Source organism: Acinonyx jubatus, chromosome F2, assembly GCF_027475565.1.
Source record: "Acinonyx jubatus isolate Ajub_Pintada_27869175 chromosome F2, VMU_Ajub_asm_v1.0, whole genome shotgun sequence".
In the NCBI taxonomy this organism is placed as follows: Eukaryota; Metazoa; Chordata; class Mammalia; order Carnivora; family Felidae; genus Acinonyx; species Acinonyx jubatus.
The window spans coordinates 70,817,103-70,837,423 of NC_069394.1; the positions used below are offsets into that span (position 1 = coordinate 70,817,103).

At 42.4% G+C, this 20,321-nt stretch overlaps 1 protein-coding gene and 2 long non-coding RNA genes across 4 annotated transcripts in view; 2 read left to right on the plus strand and 1 right to left on the minus strand.

Moving 5' to 3' along the window:
- Positions 1-18,743, minus strand: part of LOC113594749 (uncharacterized) — a 77,303-nt gene extending 58,560 nt beyond the window's left edge. For both annotated transcript variants that reach the window (XR_008292606.1, XR_003415187.2), the window contains exon 1: positions 18,278-18,743. This is a non-coding gene — a long non-coding RNA (uncharacterized LOC113594749). The remainder of the gene's footprint in view (positions 1-18,277) is intronic.
- LOC128312821 (uncharacterized) lies at positions 10,259-17,366 on the plus strand. The gene is made up of 4 exons (XR_008292607.1): positions 10,259-12,331; positions 13,347-13,448; positions 15,174-15,349; positions 16,904-17,366. It is a non-coding gene; the product is annotated as an uncharacterized LOC128312821 (long non-coding RNA).
- Positions 18,010-20,321, plus strand: part of CA8 (carbonic anhydrase 8) — an 89,933-nt gene continuing 87,621 nt past the window's right edge. Inside the window, exons 1-2 of the mRNA XM_027042921.2 lie at positions 18,010-18,368; positions 19,448-19,639. Of these exons, the coding sequence (XP_026898722.1) occupies positions 18,269-18,368; positions 19,448-19,639 (292 nt within the window). The 5' untranslated portion in view covers positions 18,010-18,268. The remainder of the gene's footprint in view (positions 18,369-19,447; positions 19,640-20,321) is intronic.

A 20,321-nucleotide genomic window follows, 5' to 3' on the forward strand; every position in this document is an offset into this window, starting at 1 on the left:
ACATATCAGATAAAAAGTTAGTATCCAAAATCTATAAAGAACTTATCAAAATCAACACCCAAAAAACAAATAATCTAGTGAAGAAATGGGCAAAAGACATGACTAGATGTTTCTCCAAAGAAGACATCCAGATGGCCAACTGACACGTGAAAAAATGCTCAACATCACTCATCATCAGGGAAATACAAATCAAAACCACAATGAGATATCACCTTACACCTGTCAGAATGGCTAACATTAACAACACTGGCAACAACAGATGTTGGCGAGGATGTGGAGAAAGAGGATGTCTTTTATACTGTTGGTGGGAATGCAGACTGGTGCAGCCACTCTGGAAAACAGTATGGAGGTTCCTCAAAAAACTAAAAATAGAACTACCCTACGACCCAGCCATTGCACTACTAGGCATTTATCCGAGGAATACAGGTGTGCTGTTTCAAAGGGACACATGCACCCCAATGTTTATAGCAGCACTATCAACAATAGCCAAAGTATGGAAAGAGCCCAAATGTCCATCGGTGGATGAATGGATAAAAATGTGGTGTGTGTGTGTGTATATATATATATATATATACATATATATATATATGTATATGTATAATATGTAGTGTTAGTCGGCAATCAAAAAGAATGAAATCTTGCCATTTGCAACTACCTGGATGGAACTAGAGGGTATTATGCTAAGCGAAATTAGTCAGAGAAAGACAAATATCCTATGACTTCACTCATATGAGTGAACATAAAACAGATGAACGTAAGGGAAGGGAAGCAAAAATAATATAACAACAGGGAAGGGGACAAAGCATAAGAGACTCCTAAATATGGAGAACAAACAAGGTTGCTGGAGGGGGTTGTGGGGGGGGATGGGCTAAATGGGTAAGGGCATTAAGGAATCTACTCCTGAAATCATTGTTCCATTGTATGCTAACCTGGATGTAAATAAATGAATAAGTGAATAAATAAATATCAACACAAAACAAAACTACGCCACGTGGCGTTTGGGGCTCAGTTCTTCGGGTGCGAACCCAACTGAGCGGCGCTGGCAGGAATAAAGTTGCTTCCTGAAAGAAAAGGCTTGGTGTCACAACTCTGTGCCCGAATCCTGCTACACTTGGAGAGGCTCTGGCAGTTTTATATTCTTAATTTTCTACGTTTTTGAAGACCGTAATGTTATTGAAGTCTGACATCACATAAAGAAGACAATTTTGCATCATTTCTTCTGAGGAGGATCCCCTACTCCCAAACTGTGTACGTCTCAGGCCCCACAAAACCTGCCTCAGCCTGTGCTCGAACTTGCTTCTGGAGAGAAGTCCTTTCCCTCCTCCTCTCCCATCCCAACTGCGGAATTCAAGCTTGATTACCAAAAGCCTCCCTGAGTTCGGAGTGCTTCTGGCCCCTGTTTTGCACTTCCATAAAGAGATCCATGAAATGACAGTGGTATCGGCAGGCGGGAATAATGTGCTCAAATCCTGAACATTAAATTTAAAAGACGTAAGTGTAAAAAAAAAAAATCTAGCATTTGAGTTATAAAAGAAAAGGTACAGGACTGAGGAAACGGCTGGACTGTCATCCGTGAAGAAGGAGATAAGTGTTTTGTTTCACCACGAACTCAGTGTGTCAGTAGGTGCTAATGAGGTTATTAGAAATATCTAGAGTTATGGGATGTATGGTAACCGGGCAAGCATAGAGGAGTCCACTGTGTGCAGACCACATCTAATTTAACCTTCCGTGTTCTGGGAAGCCTGTCTCAGGAGTGGTAAAGCATACTTTTCTAAAAGGTAAAGTCACAAAAATAAAATGAACAGGTGTCAAGTATTTTATTCAAGTCGCTAATTAAAATCTACTCAGATGGTATTTTGACTTACAGAGATTTATGTTCTCCACCAGACAAAATCCATTTACACTGCCATGAACACGAATCGTCTGCATTACCGTGGGCACGCACTTGCCTTTGTTACCCATTTTCTATAACTTCAAGTCTATTCCTACGGACTTGTAAAATAGCCAAGCCAATTAAAGGCCATCAGAAGTGCACACCCTCTAGAATTAGATAACCCTCGAGGGTGTGCTAACAATGCTGTGAGCTCCACTGAAAGGGCACTAGAAATCAGTTTGGCCATTTCCAAAGATTTGGACCATTTTTCCTACATGAGGGATATTACCAAAGAGAAGGATGTTTCACGTAGAATAACCGTGAAAGCAGAAATCATGCATTCTGTGGACTAATGATGGGGGGGGGGGGGATGCTGTGTGGGATATTTTCAGCCCAGGAAAGGCAAGGTATATTGTACTGGGGGCATTTTCTGCCTGGCAAAGAAAAGATATAAGTTACCCAGTATCAAAGAATTGTCATGAGGCAAAGCGTTATCCTTATTCTCTGGTTTAAAGGTCAGAATCAAGATAAAGAGAAAACAAACAACCCCAGGATGTTAAAGCACAGCAGATCTTAATTCAATATATGAAAGTCCTGTCCGGAAATGAAAGTGGTCATTTGCAGGTTCCTTGTCATTGAAAGTATTGAGGCAGAGGTTACTTAATTTTCCATATGAGTTTTGTGAGGTCAGTTGTTACATTTTTAAGAAATTTGGTCTAGAGCAGTGCTGCCTCTTAGAGATATAATGCAACTTGTGTAATTTTAAATGTTCTTCTAGCCAGATGAAAAAAACTGATTAAATTGATTTTAATAATAGACTCTGTTTAACCTGATCTATCCAAATCATTACTATTTAAATATATAATCGATACAGAAAGCATGAATTATATCTTTTATTATTTTTGTACTGTTTCTGACATTCAGTTTGTATTTTTCATGTGGCAGCACGTCTCAGTTGGGATGAGCCGTATTTCAAATGTCCAATAGCAACATGGAGCTTGTTCCATCTTATTGGCCAGCACAGGTCTGGGCCACTGGTTCCCAAACTCTAGCCTGGAAGACTTGTTAAAATATTATTGCTGGGCTCCACCCCATTTCCCAGCTCTGGAAGGGAGCCCACTAATTTGCATGTCTAACAATTTCATGTCTAACAATTTCTCAGGGGAAGCGGATTCTGCTGTTCTGGGACCACGCTTTGTGTTTCTGGGACCACCTTTGTTCCAGACAAACCTAAGATCTTTACACATGAGGTGAGAAATGGTTCTCTTTTAGAAAATCTTTTTTTTTTTTAATGTTTATTTTTGAGAGAACGAGAGAAAAAGTGCACGGGAGGGGCAGAGAGAGAGAGAGAGAGACAGACAGACAGACAGATGATCCCAAGCGGGCTCTGTGCAGATAGCACAAAGCCAGATGTGGGGCTGGAACTCATGAACCATGAGGTGGTGACCTGAGCCGAAGTTGGATGCTTAACTGACTGAGCCACTCAGGCGTCCCGAGAAATGCTTCTCTTGAAAATGGGTATATGTTTTGGACATCTGTTGCTTATTTTTGTTAAATGATGGTCTTTGTGTAATAAAACTGAGATTTTCTGGGTTGACTCCAAAATGATTCTGACTTTTTCAGTCTTCACTGAGAGTTTCCTCTTATATCATGCTCTCATTCTAGAGCTCCTAATGTTTCATTCATGTTTGTTTTTGAACAGAGGTACTTTTACAAATTTCACTGAGGCTGTATAAACATTTACATAAAAGTCAAAAAGGGGAGTTTAAGGTTTTTGTATTCTTATAAAGGACATTCAGCAGTGGGGCATGATTTCTCGATGCATTAGACCCCAGAGACATAAGTCTCTGTTTTTCTTTTGTACCATATCTATAGGTCTTGAAACTATAAATTTATTAAACTACATTATAATTTTATATCATACTTTTGAAGCTTATTAAATATATAAAGTAGACCTTTGAAAAGACTTTTCCTAAAATTATACCTTTTAATTTCCAAGAGGAGCTTTGTTAATTTGATTATCCCAGAATTTGGCAAACATCTCCATATCTAATTTACTGATACCCCATTATTTCCCTGCTGGCATGTGTCCAGATATCTCCTTGGAAACTTTAGTTAGGGTCTTACTCAATGATGCTTATCCATTAGCTATATCCACCTATATCCACAAGGAATTCCATTTTCAACTTCTGCTATCAAAAGCCACACTTCTTGCATAGGTTTTTTGGTTTGGCCTTTAAAACAATCAGTTAGCACCAAAGCAGTTATGAAAAGAAAGAAAGGTGGTGGGGGGAGAGGGAATTGCATTTCAATGTTTTGGGAAAGGAGACAGGCCTGGATATTCTTGGTAGCCAAGAAGACAAATGTTTCTTCTCAGCAGATACAAGAAACACAGACTTTTATTTTTTTCATGTAACCAAGAAACAAGAGTTTCTTCTCCTTCTTAGGAAGTTTGGGAATACACCAAGGGCCATTTGCTCACAGTCTTCACAAAGGTACAAGGCTTCCATCAGATCCAAATACAGATGGGCTTGGATATGCATGCTGGTCAGGAACACCAGCTTCCCGGTCAGGTTGTTAGAGAGGGGGTTTATTCAAGCTGGGGAGATGACCAGTGGGGACAAAAATCAATGGTTTAAAAGTACAAAATATAGACACGTTCAAAACATAAATTAAAAATTGATGAAGCTTTGCATGAAACAGAATCCATTTAGGTGTATTGTGGCTGAGAAATGCCACGTGAAAATAGGACTTTGACCTTCAGAGTGTCTATCATATTAACCAATAAGTTTGTTAGTTTTGTTTAGAAGTGTTTAAATTATTCCCAGTAGACCCAGAACTTTCCTTTTAAACTATTGGGTTTCCAAAACATGTGATAGGTTATTTAAAAAAAAAAAAAGACTAAAATCTTATCATGTGAATTAGTCAACGAGTATTTATTTTGAACACCTACTCTAAGCCTGAGGCTTACTAGGTGTTGGAGATTCAAAGATGAATAAAATGTTACTACTGACTTTTTGAGAGCTTATACTCAAGTGGTAAAGGAAGGCAGGTAAGTGATGATCATGGAGCAAATGCTTTGGGAATAGCCCCTGTTTTTGCAAAATGTGGGAGTTGGGAAAGGCTTCAAGTGGAAAAAAATTAGTTTTGCCAGCAGCGAGGGGGTAAGAAGGGCTGGGGGAGGGTGGGGAATGGAAGAAGCAGCAAGAGGTGTCCTCCCTTTGGGTAGAGGGAGCCCCATATGCAATACACATAATAGGAGGTCTAATTTAGCATTGTGATACACAACTGTGTCTATCAGTAAATATCTAATACATTTTGAATGTCGAATGCATTTTTGAAAACCAGATTTTAGCTCGTCATCAGTCAGCAGCCCTTTATTAATGGTCCTCATATTTCTGGGGTTTTAACGCTCTATTACTGGAGTAATGAAAGCCACACCATCTTTGAAGCTAGTAGCTTGTGTGTGTGTATTCTAATCTCACCGCCTATTGAGGCTGTCACATTGGGTAAGTTACATGAACTCTCTGAGCCCCAGCTTCCTCATCTGTATAACAGAGATAATAATACTTTACAGAGTTGTCAGGATTAAATGAGCAAGTAAGTCTAATAGTATTTGATTCACCCTTGGTGGTCGGAATGTGCTCATTGCTGCTCTTGCCCTAAGTCCTTCCTCTACTGTGGGGTGAAATGTGGTTTTCTTATGTCTGTTCAGAAGCTTAACACTTAAATCACTTTTAGGGGCTCCTGGGTGGCTCAGTCGGTTGAGCATCTGACTTTGGCTCGGGTCATGATTTTGCGGTTCCTGAGTCTGAGCCCCACATCGGGCTTGCTGTTGTCAGCACAGAGCCCGCTTTGGATCCTCTGTCCCCTTTCTCTGTCCCTCCCCTGATGTGCTCTCTCAAATATAAATATTTTTTAAAAATAAAAAAAAAAACTTTCAGAATTTTGTAGCATCTCTGGAGAAACTGGAGACACTTGTGGGATGGTTTAGTTCAGGTTTGCTCTAGCCTAGTGATTTTTAGCCCTGCTATATATTAATATTAATTGGTGGAGCTTTTAAAAATTATGATTCTTGGCTCTTCTCCTCTCCCATAGTTTAGAACCCCTGCTGTTCATTTAAAAGAATTCTTCTGAAGATCCAACTGAGTGGGGCCATTATTTTAGTTTTTCATGCAGACTATAGTCACTGCTTTGGGTATTATGAATGAGGTTCAAAAGGATGTTCTTTCATAATGCATATTCAATCTGCGGAATCATGTCAATAATTTAGAATAGCATTTAAGTAGTCATATGGCTGTTCCCCAGTACCTTTTTCTAAAGTTCATTTTATCATGAGAGATTCTTTTTAGGGGTCACAAAATGAGCTAGGATTTTTTTTCCCCTGGAAGAAACAACATACTAAGATTATTTAATTTTGTTCACTTGGATGACTTTAAGAAGTACTCTAGGTTAGAAGACTCTTCTTTATAGTAGGACAAGACTCAGCTCTGTAGATGTTAGGAACACATGAGTATATTCAAAAAATCAATGTTGAAGCTACTAAGCCATTTGGATTTTTCATTGTGTTGTGAGTATCTGGGGCAACTCTACCAATTACGAGGGAACTCTTACAGAGCCCCTGTGAAGAAATTCCAAGACGGTTGTTGGAGGAACTTGGAAACCCAGAGAGCACCAGTTGGAAGAAAGAAGAGAAGCTGGCTAGAGTTCTAGGCTGGGAATTTCTTGCAGCAGAGAAATGGTGAAAGACTTTACTACAGACAGTGGAAAGAATGTCAGGCATTAAAAAAGAGACCTGAAATGTCCACTAAAGGGATAGACTTGGGGGGAATCACATGACCTTTCTGAACTCTGCCTTTTTATTTTTATTTTTTTGTATGAGAGAGAGAGAGTAGGGGAGAGGAACAGACGGAGACAGAGAGAGAATCTTAAGCAGGCTCCATGCTTAGCATAGATCTTGATGCAGGGCTTGATCCCACGACCCTGGGATTATGATCTGAGCCGAAATCAAGCTGGATGCTCAACTGACTGAGTCACCCAGGTGCCCAGGGATCTGCAAGGGCTCTTCTGTCAGCAAAAGTTGTGACAGACGTTTGAAGTGGGCAAAAGAGATTTCTGGATGTCCTTGTAGTGGAAATCTGGGTATTGTGGGAGGGGCCTTCCCAGGAGAGTCCCATTCTCTGGGGCCATAAGTCTATGTCTTTGCTCTATTTTGTAACTCCGTAGCAATAGAAACGGTGCCTTAAAGTCATTAGTTTATAAATGTATTCAGCTGCTGGGAAACTACTAGACTCTAGCAAGGCAAATAGAGAAAAATGAGATAGATTTCTAGTCAGTTCCTAGCCTAGAAAACGAGTCACATCATACACCCACTGATACTAAGTCATCCTTTACCTGTGCCCTTACCAACGTCCCCATCCTCAAATCCACCCAGGAATGGGGACTAGGTCAAAGAAGAAACGTTATGCAGAACAGTATGGTGGGCACGAAAACAACTGTGAATATTTTATAATGATAAGTTTTGTGTGGTCAGAGTTTTGGATTAATTACTGAGTGAATTTAATGAAGCTAGATGGTAAGATTTGGCCAGCTTTTTAAGGGTCTTGTGTTCCACACTAAAGGACGTGGATCTTAAATACTGTATGCGGCAGGGAGCCAGTAGGGATTTCTAAGCAGGGAAGAGACAGGATGTTACCTTCACCATTGATACGGAAAATGAGCAAATGAGGAGAGAGTGAGGGCAGGACCACCCAGGTGAAAGCTGACAGTTTTGGACTATGACAGTAGCTGGGGGAACAAAAAGGAAGACAGGGGTTGAGAGTCATGCTTTGAAATGGAATTAATCCATTAGATTATTAGAGAAAACACTCCATTGGTGAGAAGGAAGGTAGTGCAGGTTGATTATGAACTTTCTATATTGCACCAATGGTAGCTTCCATATTGGCAGCAAACAACGTTAAAAAAGTGAGGTTGCTGCGGCGCCTGGGTGGCTCAGTCGGTTGAGTGTCCGACTTTGGCTCTCGTCATGATCTCACAGTTCATGAGTTTGAGCCCCACATCTGGTTCTGCGCTGACAGCTCGGAGCCTGGAGCCTGTTTCCGATTCTGTGTCTCCCTCTCTCTCTGTCTCTCCCCTGCTTGCACTCTGTCTGTCTCTCTCTCAAAAGTAAATAAACATTAAAAAAAAAGTGAGGTTGTTAAACTAGGTGGGGTGAGTTGGGGAATGCGTTTAGCTGCAGACATGGTAGGAGAAGCAACTTAATAATTACGAAACTAATTTATATTTGTATAATCATTGATAATTTTTAATAATTTTCATATGTATTTCTTAAGAATTGTGAGTTGATATTTTTACAGTATCATATTTTCGTCTTTCATAGAGGGGCGTGCTACTCTTACTGAACATCACGAATGTATGAATGTGGATTAAACAATGTGTGCGCGCAGTTCTTTGCACAGTGAAGGCACACATGGTCGTTCTTTGGTTTGCAGTTGGAGCTTCTGCAAATTGGGCTTTCCCTGTTGATGGCTCTGTGGAAAACCTAACAGCTCCTCACCTCTGGGATCTTTCCCAATGGTCACACCACCATTTGTAAGGCCTGCTTCTCAAGGTCATTGCTTGAGGCATTCTGAGTGTGGGTACGCATTTCATCACGGTATCCCAAGCCTTGAGACAGGATCTACCACAGAGGACTTACTCGATAAGTGCTGCCTGAATGAAAGGATGGATGAATGAAAGGGCACGTTCAAGCCGTCAAAGCTTACATAGAGCAGTACAGTTGCAGTACTGATGGACTGCCTGGAAGTTAGGACTCGTCGTGTCCTTGAGGGTTGGTCACGCGTGACTTGGGCTTTTGAAAGTGCGTAAGAAGTAGAACAGAAAATGTGCAAAAATTCACATCTCAAACAATCTTCTTGTCTTCTTCCCACAACTTCAGCCCCTTGGTAGACTTACTGATAATTTCTCTCATATCTGAAATGTAAATATCCCTCCTTCCCCCATCTATGTGATCATTGGTTAAAGAGGCTTAAGGAAAACTAATCTAGAATAAGTTGTCTAAAACCAAACTATCCTGAAGGCAAATACCTAGAATTATCTACTGATTACCAGCAGGTTGTATTTTCTTTCTTTCTTTCTTTCTTTCTTTCTTTCTTTCTTTCTTTCTTTCAGAAAAAAATTTTTTTAACGTGTCCTCATTTTTGAGAGAGAGAGAGAGAGACAGAGCACAAGCAGGGGAGGGGCAGAGAGAGAGAGGGAGACACAGAATCCGAAGCAGGCTCCAGGCTCTGAGCTATCAGCACAGAGCCCAACACGGGGCTCAAACCCAGGAATTGTGAGATCATGACCTGAGCTGAAGTCAGATGCTCAACCAACTGAGCCACCCAGGCGCCCCCAGCAGGTTGTATTTTCATCTGTGGTCTCAAAGGGATATGGTCAACTTCCTAAGGTTTGTAATACATTTGAAGTCCTGAAGTGATGCGCTATTCTTGTATTGTTTTACACACTTTGGGCAATCTCACAAATGTACAAAAACATAAAGACCACTTCTATGAATATAATAATAATAATAATAATAATAATCAAACTAATAATGGTAATAATCAAATTAACCCAAACATAAAACGACCTAAGAAAATATCCAGGTCAAACACACTAAATGTCAGTTTCTTATCATTACAACCATAATAATTACATTATTTGAGTGTTTAGTACATGCAAGGTAGAGTCAGTTTTGCTCTAATGTGACACACATGCTCTTAAAACCCAATGTGCTAGGGCACCTGGGTGGCTCAGTCAGCTAAGCGTCCGCCTCTTAATTTCAGCTCACGTCTGGTCCCAGGGTGTGGGATGGAGCCCCTCATCCAGCTCCGTGCTGTGCATGAGCCTGCTTAAGATTCTCTTTCTCTCTTTCTCTGCCCTCTTCCCTGCTTGCACTCTCTTTCTCTTGGAAAAAAAAAAATAATAGTTTTTTACACATTTCAAAGATTAAGAAATGCATAAATCCTAGGGGTGCCTGAGTGGCTCAGTCGGTTGAGTGTCTGACTTTGGCTCAGGCCATGATCCCAGGATCGTGGGATTGAGCCCTGCTTTGGGCTCTGCACTGAATGTGGAGCCTGCTTAAGATTCTCTTTTTCTCTGAACCTACCCCACCCCCCTGCTTGCATGCTCTCTCAAAAATAAATTTTGGGGTGCCTGGGTTGCTTATTCCGTTAAGCATCTGACTTTTGCTCAGGTCATGATCTCGCAATTTGTGAGTTCGAGGCTCTGTGTGGATAGCTCAGAGCCTGGAGCCTGCTTCAGATTCTGTGTCTCCCTCTCTTTCTCTGCCCCTCCCCTGCTCACATTCTATCTCTGTCTCTCTCTCTCTCTCTCAACAATGAATAAACATTAAAAAAATTTAAAAAACCCATAAATTAAAAAAAAAGCATAAGTGCTAAAATAAGTGTGGCATTTTAACTTGGAAAAGACTGATATTTGCTTGTGGAAGCAGGTATTAGAAAGGCTGCAGCTTGGGAGTTACTGTGAAGGGGTGGAAGATAGGTTCCTTGGAATCTGATGGACAGTCGTCACATCAGATGAGGATGGTCTGGCCGCTAACACAACGTAAACTGAGGTAGCTGTAGGTGTCTGAGGTGTGCACCTGTGTGCACTTAGTGTATTTCCTGCACCACTCAGTCCAATCAGGTGCAGTTTTCTGTGTTAGTCTGGTGTTTCTCACAGACAAAAGTGGCATAAGCAGCAGGGAAGTCTTGCTGTGCTCCAATTGTTCCTTATATTACCAATTGCATTAGAGCAAATTTGCATTTTCAAAACAAGCATTCTCGTAGAAGTGACTGTTCTAGTTGAAGCGCATTATCTGTATGAACTCATGTAATCATCCCATCACCCTTTTGGCTTGATACTATTATTGTTCCCATTTTATTGATGAGGAAACTGAGGCAAAGAGAGGTTAGATAATTTGATCACGATCAAACTTACTAAGCGACAAAGCCATTATACTATACTATACCATACTGTCTCACAACATTAAATAATAATGCATTTAATGAGAGAAGTGTTTCCATCAGACTTTTGGAGAGGACCACTTTAAATAATTCTGACTATCTGGTAATCACTGTGTCTCACCTAAATCTCTCATGTTGTAATTTTAGTCAATTTTTCTGTTATCTCCTTTGTCAAGGTGCAGACTATCAAGTTAGAATGTTGTATGTTACTGCCCCTTAGGTAATTAACGCCCAGTTAAAAGCACAGTCCATCTTGTTTAGTGCTTAGCATGTACTCAGCACCAAGCTACATTTTCTCTTCCATCACTGGTAATTCTGCTAAAAGTAATAGTCAGTGAAGGCTAATCAATGGGGTTCCAATTATAATGTAAACATGCTGTGCTCCATTAGCATTAGAAATGTTTACTGTTTTGTGTATTTCATCAGTGTCCCTGGTTCCTCCTCATTACACAAACTCTTTATGAAATAGAAATATTTAATATAGAACATCTTGAATGCCTTCTGTTTTCGAAGAGTAGTATTTTAGGTTGCTAAGTAGGCACTTAATTCATATCCCATCGAGAGCTGGTTGTAAACATGAAAGGATGAATAACTAATGACACTCTGAATGGGCTTTTTGCTACAGTAGTGGCTAAAACTTGTCTGAGTGAAAAGTGGGAGAGGGTTACGGTATAAGCTTTGGCTGTAGAGCTGGTTGGACTTGATTCAGATTTTAATTCTTCCATTTGTTAGCTGTGTGATCATGGATAAAGCACTTAATTCTCTGAGTTTCTGTTTCTTCATCTATAAAAAAAACCTTTTGTCATATTAGAATTAATGAGCTAAATCACATGGCACACTTAATACATAATAGATGATTAGTAAATCGCCAGCTAAGTAGAGAGGACTCTGCCATCCACCAAGAGACATCAAATCCTGGGGCTGTTAGTCTGAGTTTGCGCAGAGGCAGGATGCAATAGGGCTGGAGTGTGCATTTCAGTTGGTGTTTGATTCTTTCCTTTTTCCTTTCTTTTTTCTTTTTTGGAGAGCAGGGGGAGAGGGAGAGGGAGAAAGAGAATCCCGAGCAGGCTCCACCCTGGCACGGAGCCCGACGCGGATCGATCTCACAACTGTGAGGTCGTGACCTGAGCCGAAATCAAGAGTTGGACCCTTAACGCACTGAGCCACCCAGGTGCCTTGGTGTCTGATTCCTAACTGTTCCTACAGCCCACATTCTCCTGGTGGTGGTGATGGAGCACATTAGCTGACTTCACCAACTCTAAAGGCAGTAAATTTGGCAGCTCAGAGCACGGGTTCGAGAGACAGACCTCAGGTCAGCCACCACCTCTGTCTGTGGCCATAGACAAGTCTGAGCCTTTGGTTTTCTCACCTGCAAATGAAGCGATATTATTGGAGCTCGTCCGAGAATGAAAGGAAACATTGGGAAGTGCTTTGCATAGTATCTGCTACACAGGTAAGTGCTTGCTTCAGTTCTCTGTGCTGCTTAATAAACCACTCCAGAGCTTAGTGGCCTGAAACAGTGATTATGATTTCTCAGAGTTCTGTGGGCCAGGAATTCAGGCAGGGTTTTTCTGTCACACATGCTGCCAGCTGGGGTCACTACCAGCTTTCAGGTGGTAGCTAGGCTGGGCTGGAAGGTCCCCGAGGGCTTTATGCGTGCACCTGTGCCTCTGAGCCCCTCCTCCACCTGTCATCGCCTGTCTAGCTTGCTCTTCCTCACAGCATGGTGGGCTCAGGGTGGGAGGGTTTCTTCCATGATGACTGGTTTCTGAGAGCAAAAGAATTGGTCAGCCCGCTTTAAGGCTAAGCCCACAACTGTACGGGGTCACTCTCTCACAGGCTGTTGTACAAAGCAGGTCACAGAGCCAGCTCCGATTTAAGGGGACGGCAAGAACTGTTGCAGCCATCTTTGGAGACAACCACAGTGCTCAAATTATTACTTTCCTGTGAATTGGTTTGTCATCTTGTGTAACAGGCATCCCTTTACGTCCCGGAGCTTCATGGCCTGTTACAAGGCAGAGTGAGGCGTCAGAGCTGCTGTGGGAACTAAAGTAGGGGTGTGGCCATGGGGCTGTTCGAACATCTGACGGATGCTGTTGTGTCTCTACGTGTTTTCAACGCTGTTGTTCTGTCAATACCACATCATACTCATTCAAGCATGTGATCTACTGGGTATTTTATTTCGTGTCGTGAGGTTATTTTGAGACTTTCAGAAAAGGAAATTTAGAGTAAACATAAAGATACCTTATCTGAACATGTCATTTTTGCTTTTTTATTAGCACCGCAGAAAACCTTCTATTAACACCATAGAAAAAGAAAACAAACTTGACCAAAAAGTCCAAGCCGTGCTGGCTTCTGTATTTGAAGTTTTGTTCTTTATTTTTCCACTTGACTGGCAGGTCTATTTTGCCTCCCTTCCTTTTCCCTTCTGCGGGCAAAAGAACACTTATTTATCTTTCCATTTATAGGGCATTTCCTTTATGAAGCCCCTATTGACGCACCTGCCACCAAGTAAACTTGATCACTCCCTGTTTTTGTGGCCCCGCTGCTCCCTGAAAGCTTCTACCATGGTAATCACAATTTTTATTGCACTAATATATTTATAAAGGCTGATCGGGTCACCATATGGCTGCTGGCACAAGGAAACTAATTCCTAAGTGCCTACCATGTGCTACGTGGGGGATACAAAGAGGAATTAAGATGAACTCTTTGCTCGTGAGGGCTCATTGTCGGTTGGAGGAGATGGCTATAAGATACATACTTCCAACTTAGTCTTAATTTCAGGGCTCGAGATCTGTACACGGTATATGGAAGCGCTCAACCACTTGAGTGGGAGTTTCATTTGGCAGAATACTTGGAAGGTTCCCTAGAGAAGGTTTTGCTTCCTAATAAAGGTAGATTTGAGAAGCATCAATATAATGATCACATGGCCCAACGGCCGTGGTTCTAGGTGGAGGGGCCCATGAGTAACTGCTGTGATCTCAGACAAGGGAAGAGGGTTCTACCCATGTTTACTCAGAGAGGAGGCACATTTCTCATGGAAAAGGGCTTTCGCACCGTGTGGTAAGATTGTGAGGATCCTAGATAGGGCCGGGGCTTCTACGAACTTTGCGAGGTGGGATACGGGCCCTGCTTTGCAGTATTTAGTTTCCTTGCAGGCCAGAGAGGTTCTTCCACGCTAAAGAAAAAGATGACAGAAAGCATTTCAGGAGATGAAACTTGCCCTTGAACTCACTGTTACCTGATGGGCTGCTGTAGCAGCTAGGTTATGCTAGGCTGCTGTAAAAGATTATCCTCAAATTTTAGTGGCTTATGAAACAAATGTTTACTTCTCACTGACATTACATGTCGACTTCTGGTTGGCTGTGGCTCTGATCTATGAGTCTTTTTTGTGCCAGGATCCAGAGTGACTGAAGAAGTAGTGGCTTTCTTAGACTGGGTACTTTTGGGACAGAGGGACAGACAGGATGGTAGAACCACATGACAACTCCTAAGGCTTCTATTAGAAGTGGCATGTGCACATTTACGCGTATTTAATTGGTCAAAGCAGGTCCTATGGTCAATCAGTGAAGTGCCATCGCACAGAGAGGGGCAGAGAATGAAAGGAACCATAATAAAAACCTACCATGGCTACCCAGAACCTGAACACTGAAAGCTGATGGTTCTGAAGACAAAAGATCAAGGAGAGATCAAACAAAGGTAGGGTGATTAAGAAAACTTTAAGTAGGCAAAATATGCGATTAATCTGGTAAGGTAAAAAATGTGGACGAATCAGAACTTCTTGCCTCAAAGCAAAACTTGAAAGTTTCAGACATCAAAATACGTAATGAGGAAAATTTTGATGTTGTGAAAATTAATCCAGGGAAAATTCACTGAAATGGAGTTGGGAAGCCAGGGGGGAGCACAGCAGGGAGAGACATCACTGAAATGTCTATCATAGGAAGAATTGTCAATTACAGACTCGAACAGAAGAACTGTTCACAGGAAAGAATCATAAATTACGGGCCCCGATAGGGACTGATGGTTCATTGTATCTCCTATAAGAAATGAACCACCTTGCAATTCAGCCAATGAGAAACCATTATCATCTTGAACTCTCGCTTTTCTCCAATGGACTTTCATTCAGAACAACCCCTTCCCACCTCCTCTTTCTCCATAAAGTAGTGTTCCTCTCCTATGTTTGTTGGACTTGTGTATGGTTTTGCCACAGCTTACCTTTTCTGAATCGCAGTTCTCTGATATTCCTGAGTAAATCTATTTTTGCTGGTAAAATGGCTGACTGTTTTGTTTTTCAGGTTAACAACGTCTTCACTGACAAAACGAAAATCAGACAAACTAAACCCAAGAAGTGTCTTACTCCAGTCACAATCCCACTGAAGCATACTTTTTCTGAGTAATCTAGATTGGTCTTGGCAGGTCACGGAAGATACTTAATGGAAAAGTGGGTCCACAAAGAGCACTTCGTGATTTGGTATCATTACTTGTGCTTAAAATGCTATTGGCTCACTCACTGCCTTCTACATCCTACTCAGCCTTTTTCATTTGCCTTAAAAGCCATCTTTTCCGAGAAACTCTCCTTGATTACTCCCATCTGTATGAATTGCATCTTCCTTGCATGTAATGGTGTTTGCATTTCTATTAAATATATCGCCTTTATTATAGTTAATTATTGACTGATCCCCCGCCCCCCCATCCCAAGATTTCTTGGGACTGATTGTGAATTTCTGTGGGCAGAAAGAGTGCTATTCATTTTGGGGTCTCCCACAGTGCACAGTGCAGAGCGGTACACAGGCAGGAACAAAAGTCATGGTTGCTGAAGTTTAGAAATTTACAATCTGGTTAGAAGCCATCTGATATCCATAGGTTAGCGCTGTCCTTGAGGTGCTCCCAGAACATAAGAGGTACACAAGAAGAATGTAATAATTGTTCATGACTCGTCTAGAGCCCAAACTCAACAACACAAGGAGGAAGTCTGGGTAAGGTAGGCAAAGGATGGGGGAAGATTGGGAGGAGAGGGGTGTGTAAGTCAGGGATGCCGTGAGGCCATCTTAGTGCCTCTTTGTTCCTGTGACATCTAGATCAGTTTGTCCCTTTTAGTTATTTCTATTTCTGTTTTCTCAGTATCAAATAGTAATAGTTATATAGGTCTTAGTTTTAATAAATTGTTCCACTGATGTGGTTTGACCTCAGTTATGCAAACACTATAAAGCAAGCCATAGAAAGTTCATTTAAGGAATCAAATATGCTATTAGGTTGAAATATTTTAAAATTACATGCAGGGGTATGTGGAGTACTTATGTTCATAATATAGAGCAGGGATATTTTTAGATTCTCTGATATTAGATTTAGGTGTGCTTGCTCCAGTTTATAAATCAAAGAATTGGCCTATATCTTCGGTCTGTGTGTTTAGGTTTTATGGTGACAAATACCTTATAATAGCTAGAAATAGAAATTCCATCTTTAGTGATAATATAGTACAGGGACCTGAGAAGAGGTCTTAAGGTGCTGTTAATTAGCAGAAATCTGAAGCACACAGTCTCAAAGCAATTAAGGCTGTTAATTGAATATTTGGATGCACAGTGTAATGGCTCATATGTCGCTGGGTAGGGTATCCTAGGCTTGCGGTGAGGAGCTGCGTTATACACATGATGCTGAATAATTCAGAAAGAATAAATATGGGTAAACGTATGTTTGTCTAGTAGTTAACTGCATTTATAAGTAGTGATATATTGTTGGCTATATACAAAATGGTCTATTAGCTGCAAAATTCAATATTGGTAATCCAATCTTTCAGCCTATCTGCTGTAAACATGGCACACCGTTTACTCATGGAACACTGACCTTTTTGCCATGGTGATTTGCTGTTGTCTGGTTTGGTAAACATCTCCATAATTCATGGGATGCTTTAAATGAAATTGGTGGTCACACAGGGCTACAGTTTGGCATCTGTGCATGTGTGGGGTGCAGGGGAATGCACGTTGCTCATGAGCTCAGGGTGGCAAAATGATTTTATTATCTTCTACAGGTTCCACTAGCTGCGGCATTTGATTAACATGTGAACATACCTCTAGCAAGAAACGTTAAGGAAAATGTCGGCATTGTTAAAAGGTATTCAACAATGGAAAGAGAAAGGGAATGTTCCTTTTAGAAGAACTTCGGTGAAAATGGTTAATACTTTGCGTCGTGATGCTATGATTTAGGAACCAGCTACTCAAACTGCTAACAGACATTTTGGTGCGCGCACAGAGCATATAAAAACACATTTTGCTTACGGATCAATTCTGAATTTATGTATGTACACTTTCTAAAAATATGGAGTTAACCTGCTCAGGGATTATTAGCTTGGGCTTTTAAAATGCAATGAAACAGGGGGCCGAAGGCAGGAACTCATTGGGAATCACGTGTAAGGTAACAATGGGACCTCTACGGAGCAGGAAAGTTCCTGTTACGCAATGTGTGCATTTCATTATTTACATGATTTCACGAGGCATTTTGGGAGCCTGGAAGTAAAACCACACGCCCTTTCTTTATTGCTTTTCACTACTCTTGCTTTTGAGATAATTTTTTTTTAATGGAAAAAATTCCCCGGATTATATTTACTTCTCTAGATTAAAACAATTTTGTCCGAAATGGTTGTAGGAACTACAAGTTTCTCGGGAATTTTTCCATTCCCGTTTCCGTCATCCTTCAAGGGCGAATTATATAGTAAACCGCCAATAATAAAGATCGGGAGTGGGAAACTTTTTTCTTGAGGTCTCCCAGTCCTCTCTCCTACTCAAGGCAATTCATCTCGCCTCTCCCCGACCTCCTCCCCCACCTTTTTTCTTTTGGGCATTTCCTGCAGTAAAGCCTAAATGAAGTAGACGGAGGTCGAAAGCCCCGGGTCAAGGCCCCGCACGCGGGGGAGCCCGAGGGCAGGCCCTGGGTGACTCGCGGGCTCCTGGAAAGTAAAGCGTGGGAGAGCCGGCCGCGGGGAGGCGACGCCGCAGGTAGGGGGCGGGGCTTCTGCAGTTTCCCTGGTGGGGCCCGGTAGCCCCGAGGCCTTTCCCCGCCATCCAACCCCCCTGCGCGGGGGCCACGGAGCGAGCGGGGCGGATCCTCCCGTACCAGACACGCCCCCGTCCGGTTTATAATTCGCCGGCTGCCGCTCCCGGAGCCGCGGCTCCACTCGCGCTCCGCGGGGACTCGGGACGCTCTCGCAGCGCCCGCCGCCCGAAAAGTCCGGCTCGGCCTGCGCCCACCTCGCGCGCTCACGCCCCCACGAGCGCGCCCACACCCCCACTGGCTCACCCGCACCCTCGCACGCGCGCACTCACACGCGCTCACGGTCCCACTCCTGCCCGCTTCCCTGCGGCGGCGCGAGAGCGCCGAGGGGACCCACGGCCTTCCCATGGCTGACCTGAGCTTCATCGAAGATTCCGTCGCCTTCCCGGAGAAGGAGGAGGATGAAGAGGAAGAGGAGGAGGGGGTGGAGTGGGGCTACGAAGAAGGTAACCGGCCGCGCGTCGGGCGGGGTGTCCGGGGTCCCGGGCGCCGCGCGTGCGTCCCGCCGAGCGCGGGGTCCCCGCTGCGCCCCGCTCTCCCACGTGCGTGTCTGTCGCGCGCACCCGCTCCACTGGTGGAAGTGGCTCCAGGAGAGAGGGCGTGCCCGCCGTCCGCGTTCGCGTCGGGGAGCCCGGCTTCCTGCCCCGCGGCGGCTGGCACCTGCGGCGGTTTGGAGGGCCAGCGTTCGGCCCCCCGGAACACTTGTGTGCGCGCGCCGAGGGCCCGCGAAGAGCGGCGTTACGTGTCGCTCAGCACCTTCGGGTGCACGGTACTGCCGCGACCACCCTACGGGCAGCAAGTGTCCTTGCCGCCCCTCGGTTCGTGAAGGAAACTAACAGTGTTCGGCTCTTTCTAAAGAAGGCCTGGATTTCAAGCTCGGTCAGCGGGTTTGGTCCGAAGGGGGCTGACTTCTTAAAAAGTTTTGCTTGCTACATTTATCCCGGAAGATGTAGGAATCCTCATACATGTGACCACGGGGGCTGGTGTTGAAACAGATGTGGAATTTTTGACTTTAATAATAAAATAGGGAAAGAGAATATGAGTCTGTATTGCGTGAAGATATAGGTGTGGGTATACGTACATATATCCACTTCAAAATTACCGTCTTTGCATTCTGTTAAAGAGGTGTTCATTCACTAGCATCACATTTAGTGGTTTTTGGCTCTCATCGAGCAAGTTGAGTTACAGGTATTTCCCCAGTAGTGCATGTAATTGAACTCATGAGCAGAAAAAAATTTTGTGGAATTACTGTTTTTTTAATCACTTAAAGATGAGCCAGCCTTCCTAGAGTCATAAAGGATTACATCTATGTGTTCAAATACACATAGGCTATTTTGTTAGTCCGGGATTTTATGTATGTATTTGATAGCTTTAGATCATTCGGAATATGAATGCAGAAGTTCTTCCACATTTATCGTATTTCATCCGTCAAGGATCATAAACAGTGTTTAAACTAGCCTTTGCATGTTAAATTTTACCGGAACTTTTTAAAACCTGTTCTAAATTTGCTTCATTTTGTCCTTAGGTGTGGAGTGGGGCTTGGTGTTTCCCGATGCTAATGGGGAATACCAGTCTCCCATTAACCTAAACTCAAGAGAAGCTAGATATGACCCCTCACTTCTGGATGTCCGCCTCTCCCCAAATTATGTGGTCTGCCGAGACTGCGAAGTGACCAATGATGGACATACCATTCAGGTTATCCTGAAGTCAAAATCAGGTATATTAGAAAACATTTTTGAAAGGATAAAAGGATGAAATAATGAAGATGGCAGTTTGGTTGTTCTGTGTTGTATGATCTTGCTGGAACACCCTTAGTTGGTCGACTTAAACTTGGTGGGATTTGAGGAAAAGTATATGCAGGTGTACTAATTTGCATTTTGTCCTAAATTGTTGTTTGGCTTAACTCATTCAGATAATTATTCTCTTCTTTCACTGCTTGGTGAAACTAAAGATTAGGATTTTTTGACCTAATCTGGCATTCAGGATAAACTTTTCAAATTAATTTTCTCTACTATATGAATGTGACAAGAAGAACTTCAACTAATAGCAATCAAAAACATCTCTAAACTTAGTAAAAGACTTAAATAGCCAACAAAACTCCTGTTTTTATTTTTAATTCTTCCCCTCCCCTTTGAACTCATCTGAGATGGATCTGAAATGTTTTGTGGAAAAGGTGTTGGAAATTGTCAAGAAAGTTGGCTTAAATGTAGGAGAGAGGAAAGAAGAATTTTGAAAAATTAGCATGCATATTAATGTTTTTCTTAGTAAATAATAGTTTTATTTCTCTCTTGGTAAGAATATAAAATTAGAGTATGTTGAAATGCTGGGAAATACTAATGAGCAGAGATCCTCTGTGCCCAAATTAATTCCGAATTAATAAATTTTATATTTCAACCCAT